The sequence below is a fragment of the Euleptes europaea genome, chromosome 4 (genome assembly GCF_029931775.1).
Source record: "Euleptes europaea isolate rEulEur1 chromosome 4, rEulEur1.hap1, whole genome shotgun sequence".
Taxonomy (NCBI): Eukaryota; Metazoa; Chordata; class Lepidosauria; order Squamata; family Sphaerodactylidae; genus Euleptes; species Euleptes europaea.
The window spans coordinates 122455494-122474760 of record NC_079315.1 but is presented as its reverse complement, the minus strand read 5'-3'; the positions used below and the strand labels follow the sequence as shown (position 1 = coordinate 122474760).

The window sequence follows — 19267 nt, the reverse complement described above, 5'->3', positions numbered from 1 at the left end:
CTGGACAGAGACTGTTAACGAGTCCAAAAACCGCCTCGTCCAGAGTTCAGTCTGCTTTGGAGCCCCCGGAAGAAAAGCCAGGCCGGATCCCAGGCGAAAGGGACCCCCCTGGCGGCCGCCCCTGTAGGTCCTGTTCAGGGACTCCTTTCCAATGAAATCCGTTGGCACCGGTGTGCATGGGGGGGGGGCACCTGCCGTGCATCGCTCTGGGAGGTCCGAAGGCAGCTGCAGATGGCGCGTTCAGTGATGGCGTGCCCCCTTGTGGGTGGGGGCTGCCCTGCCAGAGGAGGGCCGACTCTGGCTATAAGATCTGGGCTTCTGCGCGGAGAGAAAGAGAAGGGGGTCAAGGGACTGGCGGTGGTGGTTCTCCTCTCATGCTCATGACCCAACTAGAGAGCCCCAAAAGGCCAGAGGCCTCGTACGTGCAGCTAGCGCCCAACCCACTGAAAATAAAGGGGAACAAAGAAACGCAACCTAAAAGTCAGGGGGAACCAAATAATGCCCATAAAAGAATTCTTTCTATAACAACCCTCCCATTCCTTATTAATATCCTTATTAATAATAATAATATTAATTGGACTAGAAAGATGACCCTGGTGGTCTCTTCCAACTCTATGATTCTAATATCCCAAACGAATGGGAAGGTTGTTATAGTAAGAATTCTTTAATGGGGATTATAACTTCAGATTTTTTTAAAAAATATTTTGATCCATGAGCTGTGAGCCATGTTTTGTGAGCCGTGAGCCGTAAGCCATGTTTTAAGGCACATGGACTAACTATTTTAACATAAAGCCACGTAGAATAAAAGGTAAACATGTAATTTCAATTTGTTTTAATTTTTTTGGTTCTATTATTTATTAAGGCAATACTAATTGGATTTTTCACCCCTCTTTTTTCTCCTTCCAAAAGGCTTTTATATATATATGTTTGCCTTGTACAACGCTTGTGTATATGTCAGGATGCGTTTTGTAAAATTGTGTATTTATGACCACTGTTGAAGGCCTGTAAAAGGCCAAAACGTGTCTGGTCATTTTTTGGTCATTTTATGTACTGACAGCAACTGTTATGTGTTGGTAATATTTGTAACTTTGATTGCACTTTTTAGGAAGCCTGTATTTTAGGCCCTGTGTTTTTAAATACAATTGTGCACAGCATATAATAAAAACAGATTTATTATACAGCTCAACTCCTTTGGTTCCCGCTAATGCTTGGCCCCCAGGGCCACTGCAGCACAGGGATGGCGATGGGGCTCGCTCAGACAGTCAGGATTAATCTCTGCCACCACCACCCCCACATTACTGTTGCCAACCGCCCACCAGTCGCCGGTGTTCTGTTCTCCACCCACCTTCCACCACCCACCACCCCTTCCGGACAAAGGAGCCTTCTATCTCTGACTGGGAGCGTGAACCTCACAAGCCACCTGTGAGACTGTCGCAACCGGCTTGGGGGCCGCGACTTGCAGTTTGAGAACCAAACGGTGTGTCTGCTGCGTTCTGCCCCCTGCCCCGGGGCAGCGCTCAAAGGGCACATCTTCCCCCTCTCACCACCTGCAAGTCGGGCACAGACAAACTCCCCCCTGCCCACCCACCCTCCCCAAAGAGCCAGCGGGCCGCACTCACTGGGCAAGGCCTTCATGTGGAGGGTGGCCGAGAGCAGGTCGTGGTTTTTCGTGGCTTCTTTGCTGTGCTTCTTCATCCGGATCCTGGAAACAAAGGGGAGGGAGAATGCGTGAGGCAGGCCATAAAGCTCACAGAGCTCCTTGCGCCCGACTCCTTGCGCGGGAAAGCAGCTGTCTGGTTGCAGCACCCCCTCCCCATTCCTACTCTCACAGATTCCTTACACCAGGGGGTGAGCACACCGAGAAGCCTTTTGCCCACCGTCTGCTGCCCAAGTTCCGGCATCCGGGTCTCTAAAGCAGTGTGGGCAACGGGTGGCACCCCCTTAATTCTTCCCTCGGTTGCTTTTCTAGCCCCTTCCTTGACTGCAGGATAGAACCTGGGAACGGAGCTGAGTTTATTGACTTGTTGGCTTTATTTATTTCCCACCTTTCTCCCCAAGAGACCCAAAGTGGCTTGCATCGTTCTCCTCTCCTCCATTTTATCCTCATAACAATCCTGTGAGGTGGGTTAGGCTGAGTGTGTGTGACTGACCCAAGGTCATCCAGCAAGCTTCCCTGGCACGAGTGGGGATTTGAACCGGGGTCTCCCAGATACTAGGAAAAGTTGAGGGGAGCAGGAAAAGAGGAAGACCCAACAAGAGATGGATTGACTCAATAAAGGAAGCCACAGCCTTCAGTTTGCAAGATCTGAGCAAGGCTGTCAAAGAAAGGACATTTTGGAGGACTTTCATTCATAGGGTCGCCAAGCAACTTGACGGCGCTTAACACACACACACTCCCAGATCCTAGTCCAACACTCCAACCACTACACCACTCTGCCATTTCCAGAGGAAGTGCGTCTCTGAGGGCCAGCCACTGAGGGCAAGCATGCTGTTGGCTTCATGTCCTGCTTGTCGGCATCTCAAGAACACCCACCTAAGGGAAGGGGCTGGAAATGGTTCAGGTCCAGACAGGCACTTCTGTCCAGATGGCCCTTCCAGCCCACAGCAAGGCCAGTTCCGCCTCTCTGGACTTCCCTTCTCCAGAACAGGGGAGGTTCTGCTCTTTGTCTCCTTGCTCCATCGCTGGCGACACAGCCAATTTCCATCTTGTTTTATGTGGACCATCTCCAGACTCAGGATGGAGCCCAGCCAACCCTGCGGCAGCCTCCCCTAGAATCATAGAGTTGGAAGGGACCACCGGGGTCACCGGCTGGGATGGCACTTGGCAGCGGGCAGAGTCAGTGCAGAATGGCGCAGCAGAAGGAAGTGGGCTGTGGAGGCAGAGGCCTTTGCCCAGCTCTGAGGCCAGGCTTCCTTCTGGCCCTTGCCCGCTGGGCATCGGAGTCCCTAGACTGTCTGAATGCAACGGGGCCGGGAGAAAAGGGCAGCCTTTCTTCCAAAGCCATGTTGACCTGGAAGGCCGAGGGCACCTACCACATCAGGAAGGCGAAGACGAGAATCACAGCCAGGACAAAGAAGGCGAAGACTCCAAGCGACACCAGGACGGCCACCTTCTCCAGGGGGTCACTGCGGCCTGCTGGAGACAGAAACAGACCCTGCCTGGTGACTCCGTGCAGGTCAGCCAGCAATTGCTCCAGCACACACCTGGAGAGAGGAGCTGGCCTTCCAGGGCCTGAGCAAAGGCTTCCCAGCCCCTTCCCTGACCCCGAGGACATCTTCCCACCCCCATGCTGATGGGGAGGCATTGAGGCTGCTCCCATCAGCCGCCGAGGCCAGCCACCGGCCAGCCACCAGAAGAGGTCTGCAGGACACAGAAAGTGGGTGGACTAGTGCAACAATTCCCAAACTGTGCTCCACGGAGCATTTGGTGCTCCATGAAACATCTCCTAGTGCTCTGTGAAGAGATTGGAAAGAAAAATAAATAAAATAAATGTGACAAGATCTCAAAACTGTGAATTTTTGCGGCCGTGCACTGTGTGTGGGTAAGTATCGAGTTGAAATACTGCTGTCATTCGGTTTAGTATATGGGTGCTGGGTGAAAATTAGTGCTCTATGACGAGTTTCTCTCCTGAAAAGTGCTCCATGACTCAAAAAGTTTGGGAACTGCTGAACTAGAGGGCCAAAGTTCAGAACACCCCCTCCCCTGTCTACCCCCCCCCCGGTGCCTCTGGGCTTTTCCTTGGGAAGCTGCTCATTGTCTGACTCTCTAGCTGCAGCGCAGGGTCTACACTGCCCTGTCGGTCTCTCTCAAAAAAGCACGTGCCTCTTGGCAGGTAGCTTGCCTGGGTGCACCAGCAGCAATCCTGGCAGTGTGAGCCAGAACAGTGCCCCCCCCCAAGCCCCTCCATCTGCCTCAATGGTACCACCAGCAACGGAGGCCCTGGGGCAGCCTCCCCTAGAATCATAGAGTTGGAAGGGACCACCGGGGTCATCTAATCCACCCCCCGTACGATGCAGGAAATTCACAACTGCCTACCCCCCACACCCCTCCTCTTCCCCACAAGGAGACCCCTTGGCCTGCCTTTTATCTGGCCCTGGAGGGAAGGGCATTCCTTCTTCTTGAGGGGGGTAACAGCCCTCTTTGTGGGGCACCCAGGTGAAGTCTGGAAAAGTGTCTTCACTGCTGTGGGGAAACAGAAAAGAGGGCTCTCTGGGGTTTGAGAACTGAGCAGGATGGGCAAGTGAGGTGAGGGCAGCGCTGTCCAATGGGTGAGAGACAGTGGATCACGTGGGCTCCACCTTGAACCACAAGGAGAGGCAGAAGATAAATATTTAAATAAGCAAAAAATCTAAATAAGATTCTCCGGAATAAGTAAATGTGGTAAGAACCTGGAGGATAAAGGCTAAGAGGGCGATGCCGTAATTCACCACAGTGAAAGGTGAGAATGGATTTGCCAGTTTGCACAAAAGAGGGTGAAATGATGAGGTGGATATGGGCTGTTTGCAAGCCTTCCCTGGCTCAGTTACTAGAAGCCCTGGAACATTCATGAACTTTCCATCTTCTGAAGGGTAAAGTGTCGGCACAAAGTGCCAAAGCCTGGTGTCCTCCACTGGCGGCAATTTGGAATTTTGAGCCCATGGTGTCCACCACCATCAGCTGGGCAGCAGAAGGCTAAGCTGGGAAAAGGCTATCCCAGGCAGGGCTTGCTAGGTAGAGGCCCTGACGGCTTTTCTGCTACACATGAGTGGGTGCCAGAAAAAGCTCCAGTGGGCTCATTGGTGCCCATAGGCACCACGTCCAGATCATGCGAAGTGATGGTATCACTTTGCTCTGGTTAGACATTACCTAGAGTGCTATGTTCAGTTTTGGGCACCACAGTTTAAGAAGGATGTAGGCAATCTGGAACGTGTCCAGAGGAGGGCAACCAAGATGGTGAGGGGTCTGGAGACCAAGTCCTATGAGGAAAGGTTGAAGGAGCTGGGTATGTTTAGCCTGGAGAGGAGAAAACCGAGAGGGGATATGATAACCATCTTCAAGTACTTGAAGGGCTGTCATATGGAGGAGGGTGCCGAGTTGTTTTCTGTTGCCCCAGGTCGGACCAGAACCAACGGGTTGAAATTAAATCAAAAGAGTTCCCATTTAGACATTAGGAAGAATTTTCTAGCAGTTAGAGCGGTTCCTCAGTGGAACAGGCTTCCTCGGGAGGTGGTGGGCTCTCCTTCCCTGGAGGTTTTTAAGAAGAGACTAGATGGCCATCTGTCAGCAATGCTGATTCTATGACCATAAGCAGATGATGAGAGGGAGGGCATCTTGGCCATCTTCTGGGCGTGGAGTAGGGGTCACTGGGAGTGTGGGGGGGAGGTAATCTTGAGTTTCCTGCTTTGTGCAGGGGGTTGGACTAGATGACCCTGGTGGTCCCTTTCAACTCTATGATTCTGTGATTCTATGTTGGGGATCACTATCTAGGGCCGTGTTGGCGAACCTATGGCACGGGTGCCACTTCCGGCACGCGTAGCCCTTTCTGCCGGCACGCACGGTTCCTCCAAGCCGCTGGCCTTTCCGGCTCTGCCCCGCCCCGGATGGGGGAGGCTGTAGCCCAGGGGTGGGGAACCTCCGACATCATTGGCAGTGGCCCCCGGACTCTCCCACAGAAGCTGCCGCCATTGCCGCCACTGGAGCGTGCGCGGCTGGCCAGGCGGGTGGGAGAGCGGGGAACAGAAGCCGAGCGCTCACACTCGGCATGGCCGGTGGCTTCTCCGGCGCCCTCTGGGCCTGTGCGGGCGGAGGGGCATGGCTGGTCGGTGGGTGCGAAGGAGGCGCCCTCTGCCCCACCCTGCTCGCCTCTCACAAGCCTGCCACCGCGCCCCACCGAGTGGCAAATCCAACGCAAAACCTCCCATGCATAAATGGCCTCTTTCTTTTTCTGTCTCCCTCTGTCCTTTTCTTTCTCTCCCTTGCTCCATTTCTTTCTCCCTTTCTCTCTCTTTTTCTTTCTTTCTCTCCCTCCCTTCCTTCCCTTTCCCCCTCCCTTCCCTTCTTTCCTTCCTTCCTTCCTTCCTTCCTTCTTTCCCTCCAGCGGCTTCTCCGGCACCCTCTGGGTCTGTGCGGGCGGAGGGGCGTGCAGTCCTATTCCACCTTTGAAGTGCCCACAAGCTATCCTCCAAACACCTTTCCATTTGTCTTGATATGTAGAGAGAAAACACTAAGGAACTAGTTGCCAATTTCCCGGTACTAGCTGGAGATCTGCTATTACAGGTGATCTCCAACCAATAGAGATCAGTTCCCCTGGAAACAATTGCCACTTTGGCAATTGGACTCTATGGCACTGAAGTCCTTCCCCAAACCCCGCCCTCCTCAGGCGCCACCCCAAAACCTCCCACTCATGATGAAGAGGAACTTGGCAACCTTAGCCTCTCCCTCTGGGCCCCCTCTGGGGGTGGCATTCAGGTTAAATTGCCGCATTGGCACTCGGCGATAAATAAGTGGGTTTTTGGTTGCAGTTTGGGCACTCGGTCTCTAAAAGGTTCGCCATCACTGATCTAGGGCCAAGAAGTTGGTCAGCTGTTTATGGGAAGCTCACAAGAGGCTAAGCGGTCCCAAGAGGCTCCCTTCTCACCCCTGCAAGATGCTCAGACAACATGGCCCTCATTTGCCTTTCAGACTCGCACGTGGGGTTTGCCCTTGGGGTCTTACCAACAGGCTCATTGTTGGGGGCCAGAGAGGGCTCCTCAGCAGGATTCTCTGGCTCGATGGCTGCCGTGGCTGCTTCGCTGGGTGCCAGAGTTTGCCCTGGAAAGAGACCAATGAACAGAGGAGGCCCGTAATTGTAGGAGAGAACCAGAAGTTACATGAAGCTGCCTTATATTGAATCAGACCCTTGGTCCATCAAGGTCAATATTGTCTACTCAGACTGGCAGCTGCTCTCCAGGGTCTCAAGCTGAGCTCTTTCACATCACTTCCTACCTGAGCCTATTTTCAGTTGAACACCTGAACACATGAAGCTGCCTTCTACTGAATCAGACCCTTGGTCCATCAAAATCAGTATTGTCTACTCAGACCGGCAGTGGCTCCCCAGGCAGAGGTCTTTCCCATCACCTCTTTGCCTAGTCCCTTTAACTGAGGATGCCGGGGATTGAACCTGGGGCCTTCTGCATGCCAACCAGATGCTCTACTGCTGAGCCACAGCCCCTCCCTCAAACGTTCCCTGAGGAGGCAGAACTCCCCACCGAGTGCAGACCCTGGGACCTGAGCTCTTGCATTGGCTGCCTCCCTCATGGCAGTTCCTGTGTGCCTCAACTCCTTGAACCCTGACCCTCCTCGGCCCTTCCCCTTGTCTTGCTGCAGTGACTTACCCAGGGCAGGCATGCCCCATGCTTCGCCGCTCCACTCGCTCCAGCTCCCAGCATCCAGGAAGTCCTTTGCGCTCACCTGGACCACGTGCTCCAAGCCCATGAAGGCATCGGTGATCAGCTCGGAGACGTTGGCTGTCTCTACCTGCCAACGTGGGACACGCAGTTATCGACCGTCCAGGAAGGCTGCCCCCCTGGCCTTTTCTGGCAAGCAAGCTGGCAGGGAGAGTTCCAGGGCACCTCCTCAGTCCATGGCAGGAGACGGAGAGGCGGGCGAGGTCTATTGCTCCACACATAAGCGGCCTGACCTCAAAACAGCTCCAAAGTCCCTGTTGCAGCTGCTTGCTTACTACAAGAGCGTACTCAGGGCAGATTTGTCCACAAATTTTCTTGGATTGGAATGCTGGAAATATTTGTGAGCAAAACTATTTTAAAAATCCTATTAAAGTCAGAGGAGGAGGGGTAAGACGGGAGTGCCAACGGAAGCAGCCGTTCAGCCAGGCAGCCTTTGCTAGGACCAGGGAAGGTCTGAGTCAAACGTCTATTTTTTAGTGTTGGTGTGATACCAATCATTGCATCAAAACCTATCAAGTCCAGGCCATGGTACTAAGTGCTCCAAGTACTTGGCAACCTGTGCTTTGGTTTTAGGTTTTGAAAGAAAAGAGGCACACAGCCTTTAAAGTAAACAAAGAAGCCAATAACACACAGGGTGGGCACGGGGCAAGATGAAATAAACAATAAGCATTTGAAGAACATGTTTAGCCTTGAAGTCACTTCACCTACACAACCTCAGTCATCATTACAACTGCCCTGTAAGGTAGGCCAGTATCACTATCCTGATTGTACAAAGGAGAGACTGAAGCTGAGGGCATAACAGATGCGATGAAGGATCACATTTTTCCGTTGGTCTGTAAAATGCAAACTACGCTTGTGCAGCAGCCTAAATTTGGGGGAGCTGATTACCACTAGCAAAAGCATGTGGCGGTTGAAGGGTTAAACCTCCTCAGCCTTTTCTACATGGCCCCAAGGCATACTGAGGCTGCAGGAGAATGCAGTGAAGAGGTGCAATCTTTTCTATGCCTGCTTGAGCCCTAAGAAAGAGTGGTTTGCATGAAGTGAGATTTGAACCAGGGATTTTGCATGTCAAAGCTCTGTCACTTAACCTCCGTGCTATGCCAGTTCTAGACTGGGATGACATGGGACCAGTACCCCTCATTCCTGCCCCCCAATCCTACCCCTCTGCCAGAACTCACACCCAGCGTCTATCACTCACCATGGACCAGGAGCTGTGCATGACGGGGCGATACTGGAGCCGGAACTTGAGCTGGAAATAAGGCTCATTGGGCCACGTGGAGGGGTACTCCCAGCTCACTCGCAGCCGCCGGGGGGCCGACGGCACTGGCTCCACCCGCAGGCCCTCGGGGGGATCTGGCTTGACTGGAGAGAACCAGGCAGAGGGAGGGGTGAGACGCATTGAGGGCTTTGGCTCATGCCCAGAGTGCCCCTCTTCCCCCCCTCCAGACTGTCACCTCCACGACTTACGGATGGCTTGCACGGTGAAGTCCAGCAGGCGGAAGTTGGAGCCTAGGGGGTTGACCTCAGTCACGTTCATGCGGTAGGAGCTCCAGAAGTGGGACTTGTTGACGGTGCAGGAGTGGGGGTGGGCAGGGCCCTGGATGCACAGCCCCACGTCGCTGGAATTGGACCTGTCCGCACACAAACCGAGAGGAGACTGTCAGCACAGTTGGCTCCGCTGAGCGGCCGTCTTCTCCCCAACCCACTCCTGGCTCGCACAAGAAATCTGTTGCACCCTGGAGCTGACGTATCCGTTGGGTTGTCAACTAGGGCTGGGGAGATTCCTGGAGACCAGGCGGTGCTGCTTGGGAAGGGGGGAGTTTGGGGAAGAGAAGGAGCTCAGCAGGGATGCAATGCCCTAGACCCCACCCTCCAAAGCTGCCTTTTCCTCCAGGGAAACTGATTTCTGTAGTCCTGAGATCGACTGCAATTTTGGGAGAATTCCAGGCTCCACCTGGAGGACGGCAGAGCTAAACTGGGGCTTTTGCCCACTACAGTCAGGTGCTTTCAGGCACTGGAGATTTGCAAGCCGCCTTGAGGATGCTCCATTCATTATTCCAAGGAAACAAATGATTACATTTGCAGTGGCAGTTGTGAAAACAAGGGCGGTTTAGGGCAGACACTGATAGTAGGGGCAGCAGGAAAGCATTTGGGAACAGTTAATGCAGATGGGAGGGGCAGGTGAGGAGGCAAAGGGAGACCCCCCCATGTCCAAGTCCACTCACTTCCAAACCCCCGCCCCCAACACCAGACTCTCACAGGGCCTGAAATTCTGCTAAAAATGGAAGGCCGCAAAACATGGCCAATGGGTCCAGCGTGGCCTTGCTCTGCCCTCTGCTGTCTCTCTATGTCGACAACTTTGCACTGAAATTGAGAGGGGGAACCCTGTTCCTTTTTGGATGGGAACCACCTCTCAATTGAAGGGTCCAGCGTTGGTGGGCTTGAGTCCCATGGCTTGGCACCCAGATTAGCTGAAGATCCAGGAGCACATGTGGAATCATAGAACCATAGAAAATGTTTTATAATATACAATTTACAATATATTACTGAGCTTACTTTTTACATAATATCTATATTTACTGTTTTTATATTTACAACGCTTATCCCTTCCCCTTTTTTTTCCTGTACCCCTTCAATTATATAAATAAAAAAAAGAACCATAGAGTTAAAAGGGGCCATAAAGGCCATCTAGTCCAACCCCCTGCTCAATGCAGGATCAGCCTAGAGCAGCGGTTCCCAAACTGTGCTCCACAGAGCACTTGATGCTCCCCGAAACATCTCCTAGTGCTCCGTGAAGAGATTGGAAACAAAAAACAACAACTGTCATTCAGTTTAGTATATAGGTGCTGTGTGAAAATTAGTGCTCTGTGATGAATTTCTCCCCTGAGAAGTACTCCATGACTCAAAATGTTAAGGAACCGCTGGCCTAGAGCATCCCTGACAAGTGTTTGTCCAGCCTCTGCTTAAAAACTGCCACTGAGGTGGAGTTCACCAGGTAGCTCACCAGGTAACTCATTCCACTGTCGAACAACTCTTACTGTAAAAAGCTTTTTCCTAATATCCAACCAGTACCTTTACGCCCTCAATTTCAACCTATTATTGCGAGTCCTTTCCTCTGCTTCCAACAGGGACACAGCTCCCTGCCCTCCTCTAAGTGACAGTCCTTCACATACTTAAAGAGAGCAATCCTGTCTCCCCTCAACCTCCTCTTCTCCAGACTGAACATTCCCAAGTCCCTCAGCCTTTCCTTGTAGGGCTCGGTCTCCAGGTCCCTGATCATCCTCCTCACTCTCTCTCCTCTGCACCCGCTCCATTCTGTCCACATCCTTTCTGAGGTGAGGCCTCCAGAACTGCACACAATACTCCAGGTGCGGCCTGACCAAAGAAGTGTACAGCGGAACTGTGACATCTTGTCATTTGGATGTTATGCCTATTGATGCACCCCAAGATCACATTAGCTTTTTTTGTTGCTGCATCACGCTGGTGGCTCATATTTAACTTATGGTCCACCCGTACCCCAGGATCCTGTTCACACACACTACTGCCCAGAAGTGTATTCCCCATCCGGTATGCACGTCCCTCATTTCTGCTAACCAGATGTAGAACTCGGCACAAAAACAAGGGACATGCAAAATGAGGGACATGGAGTGGGGACTGCAAGGGGGAGCTGTTCCTTTGTTGGGGGAGAAACTCTCTAGAGCTCCTTTTTGGGTCTGCAGTCAAGTGCGCTTGACTGTGTGTGTTTTGCCATGAAGGATGACAGGGGAGCATGATGCTGAAGAGGCTGGCAGAGGCACCGGGGATGGGGGCATCACGCAACTGCTAAAGATCAGATGTAACACGGGTTGCAAGTCCTTACGGAGGGGGTAGGGTTTTTGCCCTTCTCTGTTGTGACAAAGCCAGACGAGGCATGTCTTCCTCCCCCTTCCCCCAGGCCCAGAGCTGCATTACTGCTCAGGAATATCCCATCTTCTCTGCCAGGACATGCTGCACACAGAAGGCACTGGCAGACAAACAGCCCCCGGGGCATTCCTGTTCTCCTGGCCTGCCGCCAGGTTCTTACATTCCTGCAAGGTCGCAGCTGGGCCGCAGATTGCAGCCCTGGAAGGAAAAGGAGGAGGAGGCTTCTGTGCACGCCCACCCAGTGATAATGCCCCCCCCTCTGCATGTGAAGGAGAGGAGGTGCTGAGCCCAGACACGAAAGCCCCAGGAAGGAGCCCTCCACCCCTTTCCTTTCCCCAGGCAATCTCCTGTGAGCAAAGTCTACGGAGAATGAGTTTGGCCAGCCTGCAGAAGAAAAGCACAAGGTGGGGCAGCGGGGGATGGAGGAAGGCATCCTGGTTTGGGCAAATCTGATATGAGTGCCGGCCCACCGCTGGCCCTCCCAGACCTCTCTAGGGCTGCCCTCGAAGACAACCAGAAACTACAACCGGTCCAGAATGTGGCGGCTGACTATTGCTAGAGGCTAGTGAGTGGGAACGGATGTGGCCCATTTGGAAACAGCTTCATTGCCTGTCAGTCTGCTCCTGAGTTTGATTCGAGATGCTGGTTACGACCTTTAAAGCCCTTCATGGCTGGGGACCCACATCAGTGAAGGAGAGACTCCTTCCCTGTGTCCCTGTGGTCCAACTGTGATAGTCCGGCAGCTGTCTGCTGGCCATCCCACCACTCTGGCTGGCTCGTCTGGCTTCAGCTAGGGCCAGGGCCTTTTCCATCGTGGCTCCGGCTCTGTGGAAGGGGCTCCCTGAAGAGGTTAGAGGGGGCCCCTCCTTGGAGATCTTCAGGAGGGGCTGCAAGGCCAGAGCTTTGGGGTGGGTGAGGACGGCATTTGGGGTTTGCTATTTTAGTTTTGGTTTTAGCTGAAAATGGTTTTAACTATTATTGTAAGCCACCTAGACCCACAAGGAAAGGCAGGATAATAAAGGATAGATAGATAGATAGATAGATAGATAGATAGATAGATAGATAGATAGATAGATAGATGAAAGGAGTTACGGGATACAGAATTTCTAGGCAGTCTTGGAAGTTGTTGACGGAAAGGCAACTACTTTGCAAAGTAAGCCAGAAAGAATTAGGAGGAAACCCTTGTTAAGCTTCTTCTAAACTACAGATTAAGGGGAAATGTGAGGGAGAATTCCCAAAGCATGTAAAGAGTTCCGCAACGGGAAAAGGTGATGAATCTTCCCACTGGGGTTTTCACTCAAGTCCAGGTGAGCATCTGTTGGGGATCCGGGCACCTACAGGGGCGGCCTCTTCTAGGACTGAGGCCTGGTCAACGAGATCTTCCCGACTACAAGATCCTGTCCCCCTCCCCAGACGTTCCCCACCCTCACAGGAGCCCAAGAGCAGAGCTTGAATCTGCTTACCTTTCCCTCTCATCACCTGGCCGCAGTTTTTTCCTGGAAGGGGGGGGGAGAGAACAAGATCAGAAGGGGCAGGAGCTCCAGCATGACAAGCCCTCCTGGCCCTCCGTCTCCGAGGGCAGAAGCTGCCCACTTTTCCTCCCGGGCGCTGCTGGTGCTGCTATACGGAAGACGGGATCGGGGTCGTGCCAAGTGATCGTATCAACCAATTGCAGCATTGGGAAAGCTTCACATGCTTCCCCTTTATACCCCCACCCCCACGATAACTGTGACTAGCTGATAGAATCTGTCTGGGAAGGCCTTGTCCCTGATTTAAGCACACACACCCCAGTCTCCACTTTTCATAGAATCATAGAGCTGGAAGGAACCACCAGGGTCATCTAGTCCAACCTCCTGCACAATGCAGGACATTCACAACTGCCTCCCCCCCACACACACCCAGTGACCCCTACTCCATGCACAGAAGATGGCCAAGAGCAGGCCAAGCAGCCAGCTGGCCGGCCATGCTTGTGGAGGTGTGTCCTCTGCAAGCTGGCCTCAGTAATAAACCAGGCCGGGCATTCCCTTTCGAAGAGGCCCCAGGAAAGCCCCACAATAGACTAGCCGGGCGTGGGGCTTGGCTTTGGAGTGTGCACCTTTTGGACCTTTATGGACTTGCTGCTTAAGGTGGAGGGTCTCCTCCATGGCTTGCTGTGGGGAGGAGGGGGCACCTTGCTCAGCCCTCTCTGAGCTGCTGCTCTGCCGTTTCACCCTGCAGGTTTTGGGGACCGCTGGGTGGCCGGCCAGCAATTCCCTGCATTTTCCCATCAGCTGGGAAGCCAAATCTTTTCGTGAGTATCCATTTGGACGGGGTAATGGAAACCCGCGGTAATACTCTTTGGGCAGGTCTTCCTTCCAAGGGCTGGGGCCAGCTCACGGGGTTTGGAAAACTGCAGCGCCTTCCGCCACCCTTTGCACCAGAAAGGCCACAAACCACCAGCAAGTGACTGGCAGGCTGGCAGGATCCCTCCAGGGCCCTGGTTCTGCTGGCATGGTCAATGGCTCAGGAAGGATGGGGCAGCGCATACCCCGGGACCCACAGTTCTGTCTGGGAAGCATCTGCCAAGCCAAGGGAGGGAAGAGAAAGCCCTGCTAGGGTGGATTGTGGCATGGAAGCCAGCTCAAGATGGGGCAGAGAGATTCTCTTGCAGAACCACAAGTGGGATCAGGCCAGGAAGAAGAAGAGCTGGTTTTTATATGCCACCTTTCTCTACCACTTAAGGGAGAATTAAACCGGCTTACCATCACCTTCCCCTCCCCACAACAGACACCCTGTGAGGTAGGTGGGGCTGAGAGAGTGTGACTAGCCCAAGGTCACCCAGCTGGCTTCTTGTGTAAGAGTGCGGAAACCAACCGGGTTCACCAGATTAGCATCCACCGCTCATGTGGAGGAGTGGGGAATCAAACCCAGTTCTCCAGATCAGACCCCACCACTCCAAACCACCGCTCTTAACCACTACACCATGCTGGCAGAATGTCCACGCTTCCTCGGGGTTCTTTTTCTTGTTTCAGGAACTTGGCTTTTCAGGGCCTCCCTGACAGCAAGGGAGCCACCTCCGAAGGAACAGGAGCCTGATCTAAAAGCTACTGAATGGGGCCTCCTTCCACTGATGCATTTGGATCATGATGCAACCATTCACAGACACAGCCTTGCAGGCCAAGCAGAGGTTTAGCTGCCTCAGGAGCACAGGAACACGCCCGTACCTGTAGGTGGTGATGTATCTGGTGGGCAGGAAGGTTTCCGTGCTGGAAGTCCAGAAACAGGAGAAGTTCTCAAAGTTGGAAGCTCTGCAGGAGACGGAGGGAACCCCAGGGACTCCTATGGGAAAGTTGAAGAGACACCTGACCAGCTTGGCCTCTGCCTCCCATCCTTTCACCAAGACACAGACAGGAAAACGACGAGCCGAATTCAGCAAGTTCAGGCGAACACCAATAAATTTGGCAAATTCGGGGGCTCCGAAGCAGCAGCATAACCGTCAGTTTGTAAGCAGCATTCTCCCGCGGCCAATGGTGGCCAAGCTGGGTCTTCTCCTGGCCAGTCAGAGCAGGGATTGTCACTTTTGAAATGGCCAGGAGAAGCGTCTAAAAACTCCTGTCCCTCCCCTCCCGTCCCAACTGTATTCAATCATTGCCTTCCATTTTGGTGGCGGTGCTGAGAGATCTGATTCCTGACTGGGCCGAGTGGCTGATGCTTACCGGAATAGGACTGGATTTACTTCTCCTCCGTGCTCTTGCTTGAAGAGGACATCACACAGTTTCATTTTTGGGGTTTTCCTCTATACCTTTTCTCGTGTGTGTGGGGAAAGCAGAGTCTGTGTGTGTATGTGGGTGGGAGGAGCAGTTTCTGTGGGTGGGGAACCAAAGGGGGGCTTTCGCCCGTTCTGCCGAGGGGGGGGGTTTGAGTGCGACAGTGCGGCGGTTTTTTGCCCCTGGCCACCCTCGCCTGGAGTTGAGAGCAGCAGTGCGACTTGTGTGCGCCTTGGGTTTTTTCCCCGTTTGGGGTGCAGCTGCACCGCATTGGTGTGAGAGGGGGTGGGGGGAGCGGCGGTGCGACTTGCGTGAGTCGTCTCCCGCCACTTGGCAACCGCGACTCGTGCGCTTTGGTTTTTTTCCCCGTTTGGGGTGCAGCACCAAGCCGCATTGGTTTGAGAGGGGGGGAGAGAGCGGCGGTGCGACTTGGGTGAGTCTCCCTCCGCTTGGCAACCGCGCCTCCAGCGCTTTGTAAACTCCCAAGGTTGCGCCACGTGTTGCTTTGCATGGTTTTGCAAACTCCGAGTCCAAACGGTCTATTTCTATTCATTCCAATGGGCAGATAGGTGGGGGGGACCCCTTCCAGGCCCCATAACTCGGGGGCCCCTGCCCCAATCGTCACCAAACTTGGGGGTTCTTGCAGGAAGGGCCCCCTCAAGCTACGCTGAAAGTTTGGGACCTCAAACCCCAAAAATGCCCCCCAGGAGCCGTGGAAAGGCACACATATGTTTTTAATGGCTGTATTCGGCCGAATTTTCCCCCGAACTCGAATCTCGCGCTGAATTGCACGGATCCGAATCGGGGGAGTTTGGACTTTGGCATTTTCTGAACCAAAATGGTCTGAATTTTGCCGAATCCGAATTTTACCAAAAAAAAATTTTCAACAGCCCTACTGATCCCATCAGATCTCAAAAGCTAAGCAGAGTCGGCCTTGGTTGATACTTAGATGGGAGACCACCAAGGAAGTCCAGGGTGGCTATGCAGAGGCAAGCAATAGGAAACCACCTCTGACGTCTCTTGCCTTGAAAACCCTACGGGGTGGCCATAAGTCAGCTGTGACTTCCCTCTTTCTGCCCTGACCTGGATGACCCAGGCTAGCCTGATCTTGTCAGATCTTGGAAGGTAAGCAGGGTTGGCCCTGGTTAGTTCTTGGATGGGAGACCACCAAGGAAGTAAGTCCAGGGTTGCTATGCAGGGGCAGGCATTGGCAAACCCCCTCTGAACGTCTCTTGCCTTGCCCTATGGGGTTGCCACCAAAACCACTCCCTTTTTCTTTTATATGCACACTGGACAACACAGGGCCCCTGAAGGAAACCCAGCACTTACGGCCCAGGCGCAATGTGACAGAGCTGAGCAGGAGTCCACCGGCATCATGGCAGCTGTAGACGCCTTCGGAGGAGCGCTCAGCCCGGGGCAGGAGGAGCTGCCCTTGCTGGACCGTGGACCCCTCTGGCAACACTGGGGCTCCGTTCCACTGCCATTCCAGCACAGCCCTGCAAGCCAGAGAGCCAAATGAGCGGGAGGCCAGGGATGTGCATGCCAGAGCCCCCCCCCCTGCTCCCCTGATTGCACAACTCTACTCAGAACCAAGCCCAGGCGTGGTGCTCCAGAATCACAGGCCATCACAGAGGCCCACAGGCTGTGGTGGAAGAATAGGAAGGGGCTATCGGGGAGATAGGCTTCAGTGAAAGGGTTGGGCAGATGGGGGGTTGGAGACAGAAGAAAAATTTGCACAATGTTAAAAATGCAAAAACTGTATGTAAAATTTGGTTTCAAAACTCAATTTAATTTGAAGCGTCATTGCTACTTTTGAATAATACGAAGCATTAACCTTCTCCTCACGCCTTCTGGCCTGTGGGGCGGGGCATGAGAAAATAGGGGGGGTGCTCCAGGGAGTCCCACTGGGAGTTGCGTTTGAGAGGGTTGAAGCCACATGGAGTGCGCATGGCCCCTTCCTCGTCCCAGAGGTGGCGCATATGCGCTTCTGGGGCTGGACCTACCCTGGGCTCCCTCCAGCACACGGCAGGATCACATCTTTTCCCAGCTGGCCGTAAGTCACCCCTGGAAGAGAGATGCAGCAGCATGAGGCTCGGCAGTTTTTACACTGTGCTTACCAGCCTTGGGTTCTGGTGGGCATATACATATTTTAAACAAACAAAAACTGAAATAAGTACCCCCCACCACCACAGACACCCCTTGACAGTAGGGTGAGTTTTGTTCCTTCAGCAAAGTCAGACCAATTTCTCTGCTTGTTGACAGCAGAATGCATCACATGACCACACTTGAAGCTGCCTTATGCTGAACTAGACCCTGGGTCCCTCAAAGTCAGTATTGTCTACTCAGACCTGCAGCAGCTCTCCAGGGTCTCAGGCAGGGGTCTTTCACATCACCTACTTGCCTAGTCCCTTTAACTGGAGATGCCGGGGATTGAACCTGGGACCTTCTGCATGCTGAGCAGATGCTCTGCCACTGAGCCATGGCCCCTCGGGGCACAAAGGCTCGGTTGACTCAGGAGCCCCAATCCGTGGTGGCTGCCTGGTGCGTGCTGGGGTGGGAGGAAGAAGGAGGGGGAAGACACTGCTTCCGGGCTGGGAAAGAGGTGTGGCTGCCAGCGAGCAGAGCTGCCCAAGGCCTTGAGCAGAGAGAGCTTGTGGATCCCACTGGATCCAGGTTCAGCCCCCTGGATTGCAAGTGGCAGGGCAGAAGGCCTCTTGCTTCCTGAGACCCTGAAGAGGATCCAGCTGCCAGTTGGAGCTGGGCCAACCTGAGGGACCAACGGTCCTACTCTCAGTACAAGACACCCCCCTGCACCACCGATCTACTGTCTCTCTCTCTCTCGGAGCTCTCCTCGGTTCCTTGCTCCAAATTCGTGCTCACCTGCTGCCTCTCCACACCAGCATGATGTGGAGAGCCAGCATGGTGTAGTGGTTAAGAGCGGTGGTTTGGAGCAGTGGAGTCTAATCTGGAGAACAGGGTTCGATTCCCCCACTCCTCCGCGTGAGCGATGGAGGCTAATCTGGTGAACTGGATTTGTTTCCCCACTCCTACACACGAAGCCAGCTGGGTGACCTTGGGCTAGTCACAGGTCTCTCAGCCCCACCTACCTCACCGGGTGTCTGTTGTGGGGAGGGGGAGGGAAGGTGATTGTAAGCCGGTTTGATTCTGCCTTAAGTGGTAGAGAAAGTCGGCATATAAAAACCAACTCTTCTTCTTCTCCTTCTCCTCCTCCTCCCTCTTTGCCCTAGCGTTCAGGATGCCCGGCTCTTGTCCGGGCGATGCCGTCCGCCCAAACCTAGCTGGGACTTCATCCTGCACAATTCTGCAAAGACCCCTTCAGACCCCCATGCTGCGGCTCTCCACTGACCTTCCTCTCCCCATTCTCCGGACATGGTGATGGATGTTGTCACCAAGATGGCCGCCGAGAGGACCGCCACTTTGCCGATACATGAGACCAGGCTCAGCATCTGGAAGCCAAGGAGGAGGGGACAAGAGAGTGGAAAGGATTAGCCAGATGGCCAAAAGAGGAGTCTTGTTTTCAAGCCAGCTAACTGGTAACACAAGAGTGGTAGGAATCACTGTAGAGAAAAATCATGCTAGGAAGTACTTCAACTGCAGTGGAATTTGCAAAATTAACCCAGACTCTTGCCAAACATGAAAAGTTGGGGGATCAAGGATAAAATCTGGAAGGACAATGCAGATTGGTCTGGCCAAGGAAGAGACCTGCATGGCAAGTTGGAAAGTAAGTCCCTTCTTGCTTCAACTTATTTAAGAGGGGACTGTTCTGCCTTTCTCCTGAAAAGAAAGGTCAGGATTGTGTTTCGGAGGACCTTGGCTGAGCCCAGGGGCTGCCATATCGACGCTCTACCTATTTCCCCTAAGATACGAGGAGGGGGACCACCCCCTCTCCCTGGTGAGGGGGACACCTGATCCCTGTACAGGAAAAACCAAACTAATCTCTGCAGGCAAATATTGGCACAGGCAGAAATCAGAGGCAGGAAACAAAGGACCTTCCTCTGTCCCCGTGCCAGGCAGTTAATACATCCCGTAGAGGGCCATCCTAGGTGACCGTTTCAGAAGCTGTGGTCCATGTAATGGGAAGGGCACAGATTAAAAGCCCCCAAGACACGATGCTCTCTGAGACAGTCTCCTCCCTGCAGGATAGGGATGCCAGCCTCCTGGGGGGGGGACCT

General features: G+C 53.5%; 1 protein-coding gene across 1 annotated transcript; it reads right to left on the bottom strand.

Annotated features, from left to right (window-relative positions):
• Positions 1-286: 286 nt before the first annotated feature.
• Positions 287-18544, bottom strand: IL11RA (interleukin 11 receptor subunit alpha). The gene is made up of 12 exons (XM_056848675.1): positions 18442-18544; positions 17078-17138; positions 16404-16570; positions 14532-14646; positions 12792-12824; positions 8893-9056; positions 8624-8787; positions 7354-7495; positions 6695-6790; positions 3034-3136; positions 1620-1702; positions 287-318 (listed from the first exon to the last, which is right to left on the bottom strand). The coding sequence occupies exons 1-12, from the start codon at positions 18539-18541 to the stop codon at positions 302-304; spliced, it is 1245 nt and encodes a 414-aa protein (XP_056704653.1). The 5' UTR covers positions 18542-18544; the 3' UTR covers positions 287-301.
• Between the last annotated feature and the right edge of the window lie 723 nt (positions 18545-19267).

What these genes read in the sequence shown, in the direction of transcription:
- IL11RA (XM_056848675.1), bottom strand. Translation starts at nt 18,541, where the DNA reads ATGCTGAGCCTGGTCTCATGTATCGGCAAAGTGGCGGTCCTCTCGGCG. An exon ending in TGTCACATTGCGCCTGGGCC is followed by an intron (nt 14,647 to 16,403) that starts GTAAGTGCTGGG and finishes ACTTTCCCATAG; the next exon opens with GAGTCCCTGGGGTTCCCTCC. An exon ending in AGATACATCACCACCTACAG is followed by an intron (nt 12,825 to 14,531) that starts GTACGGGCGTGT and finishes CCCCCCTTCCAG; the next exon opens with GAAAAAACTGCGGCCAGGTG.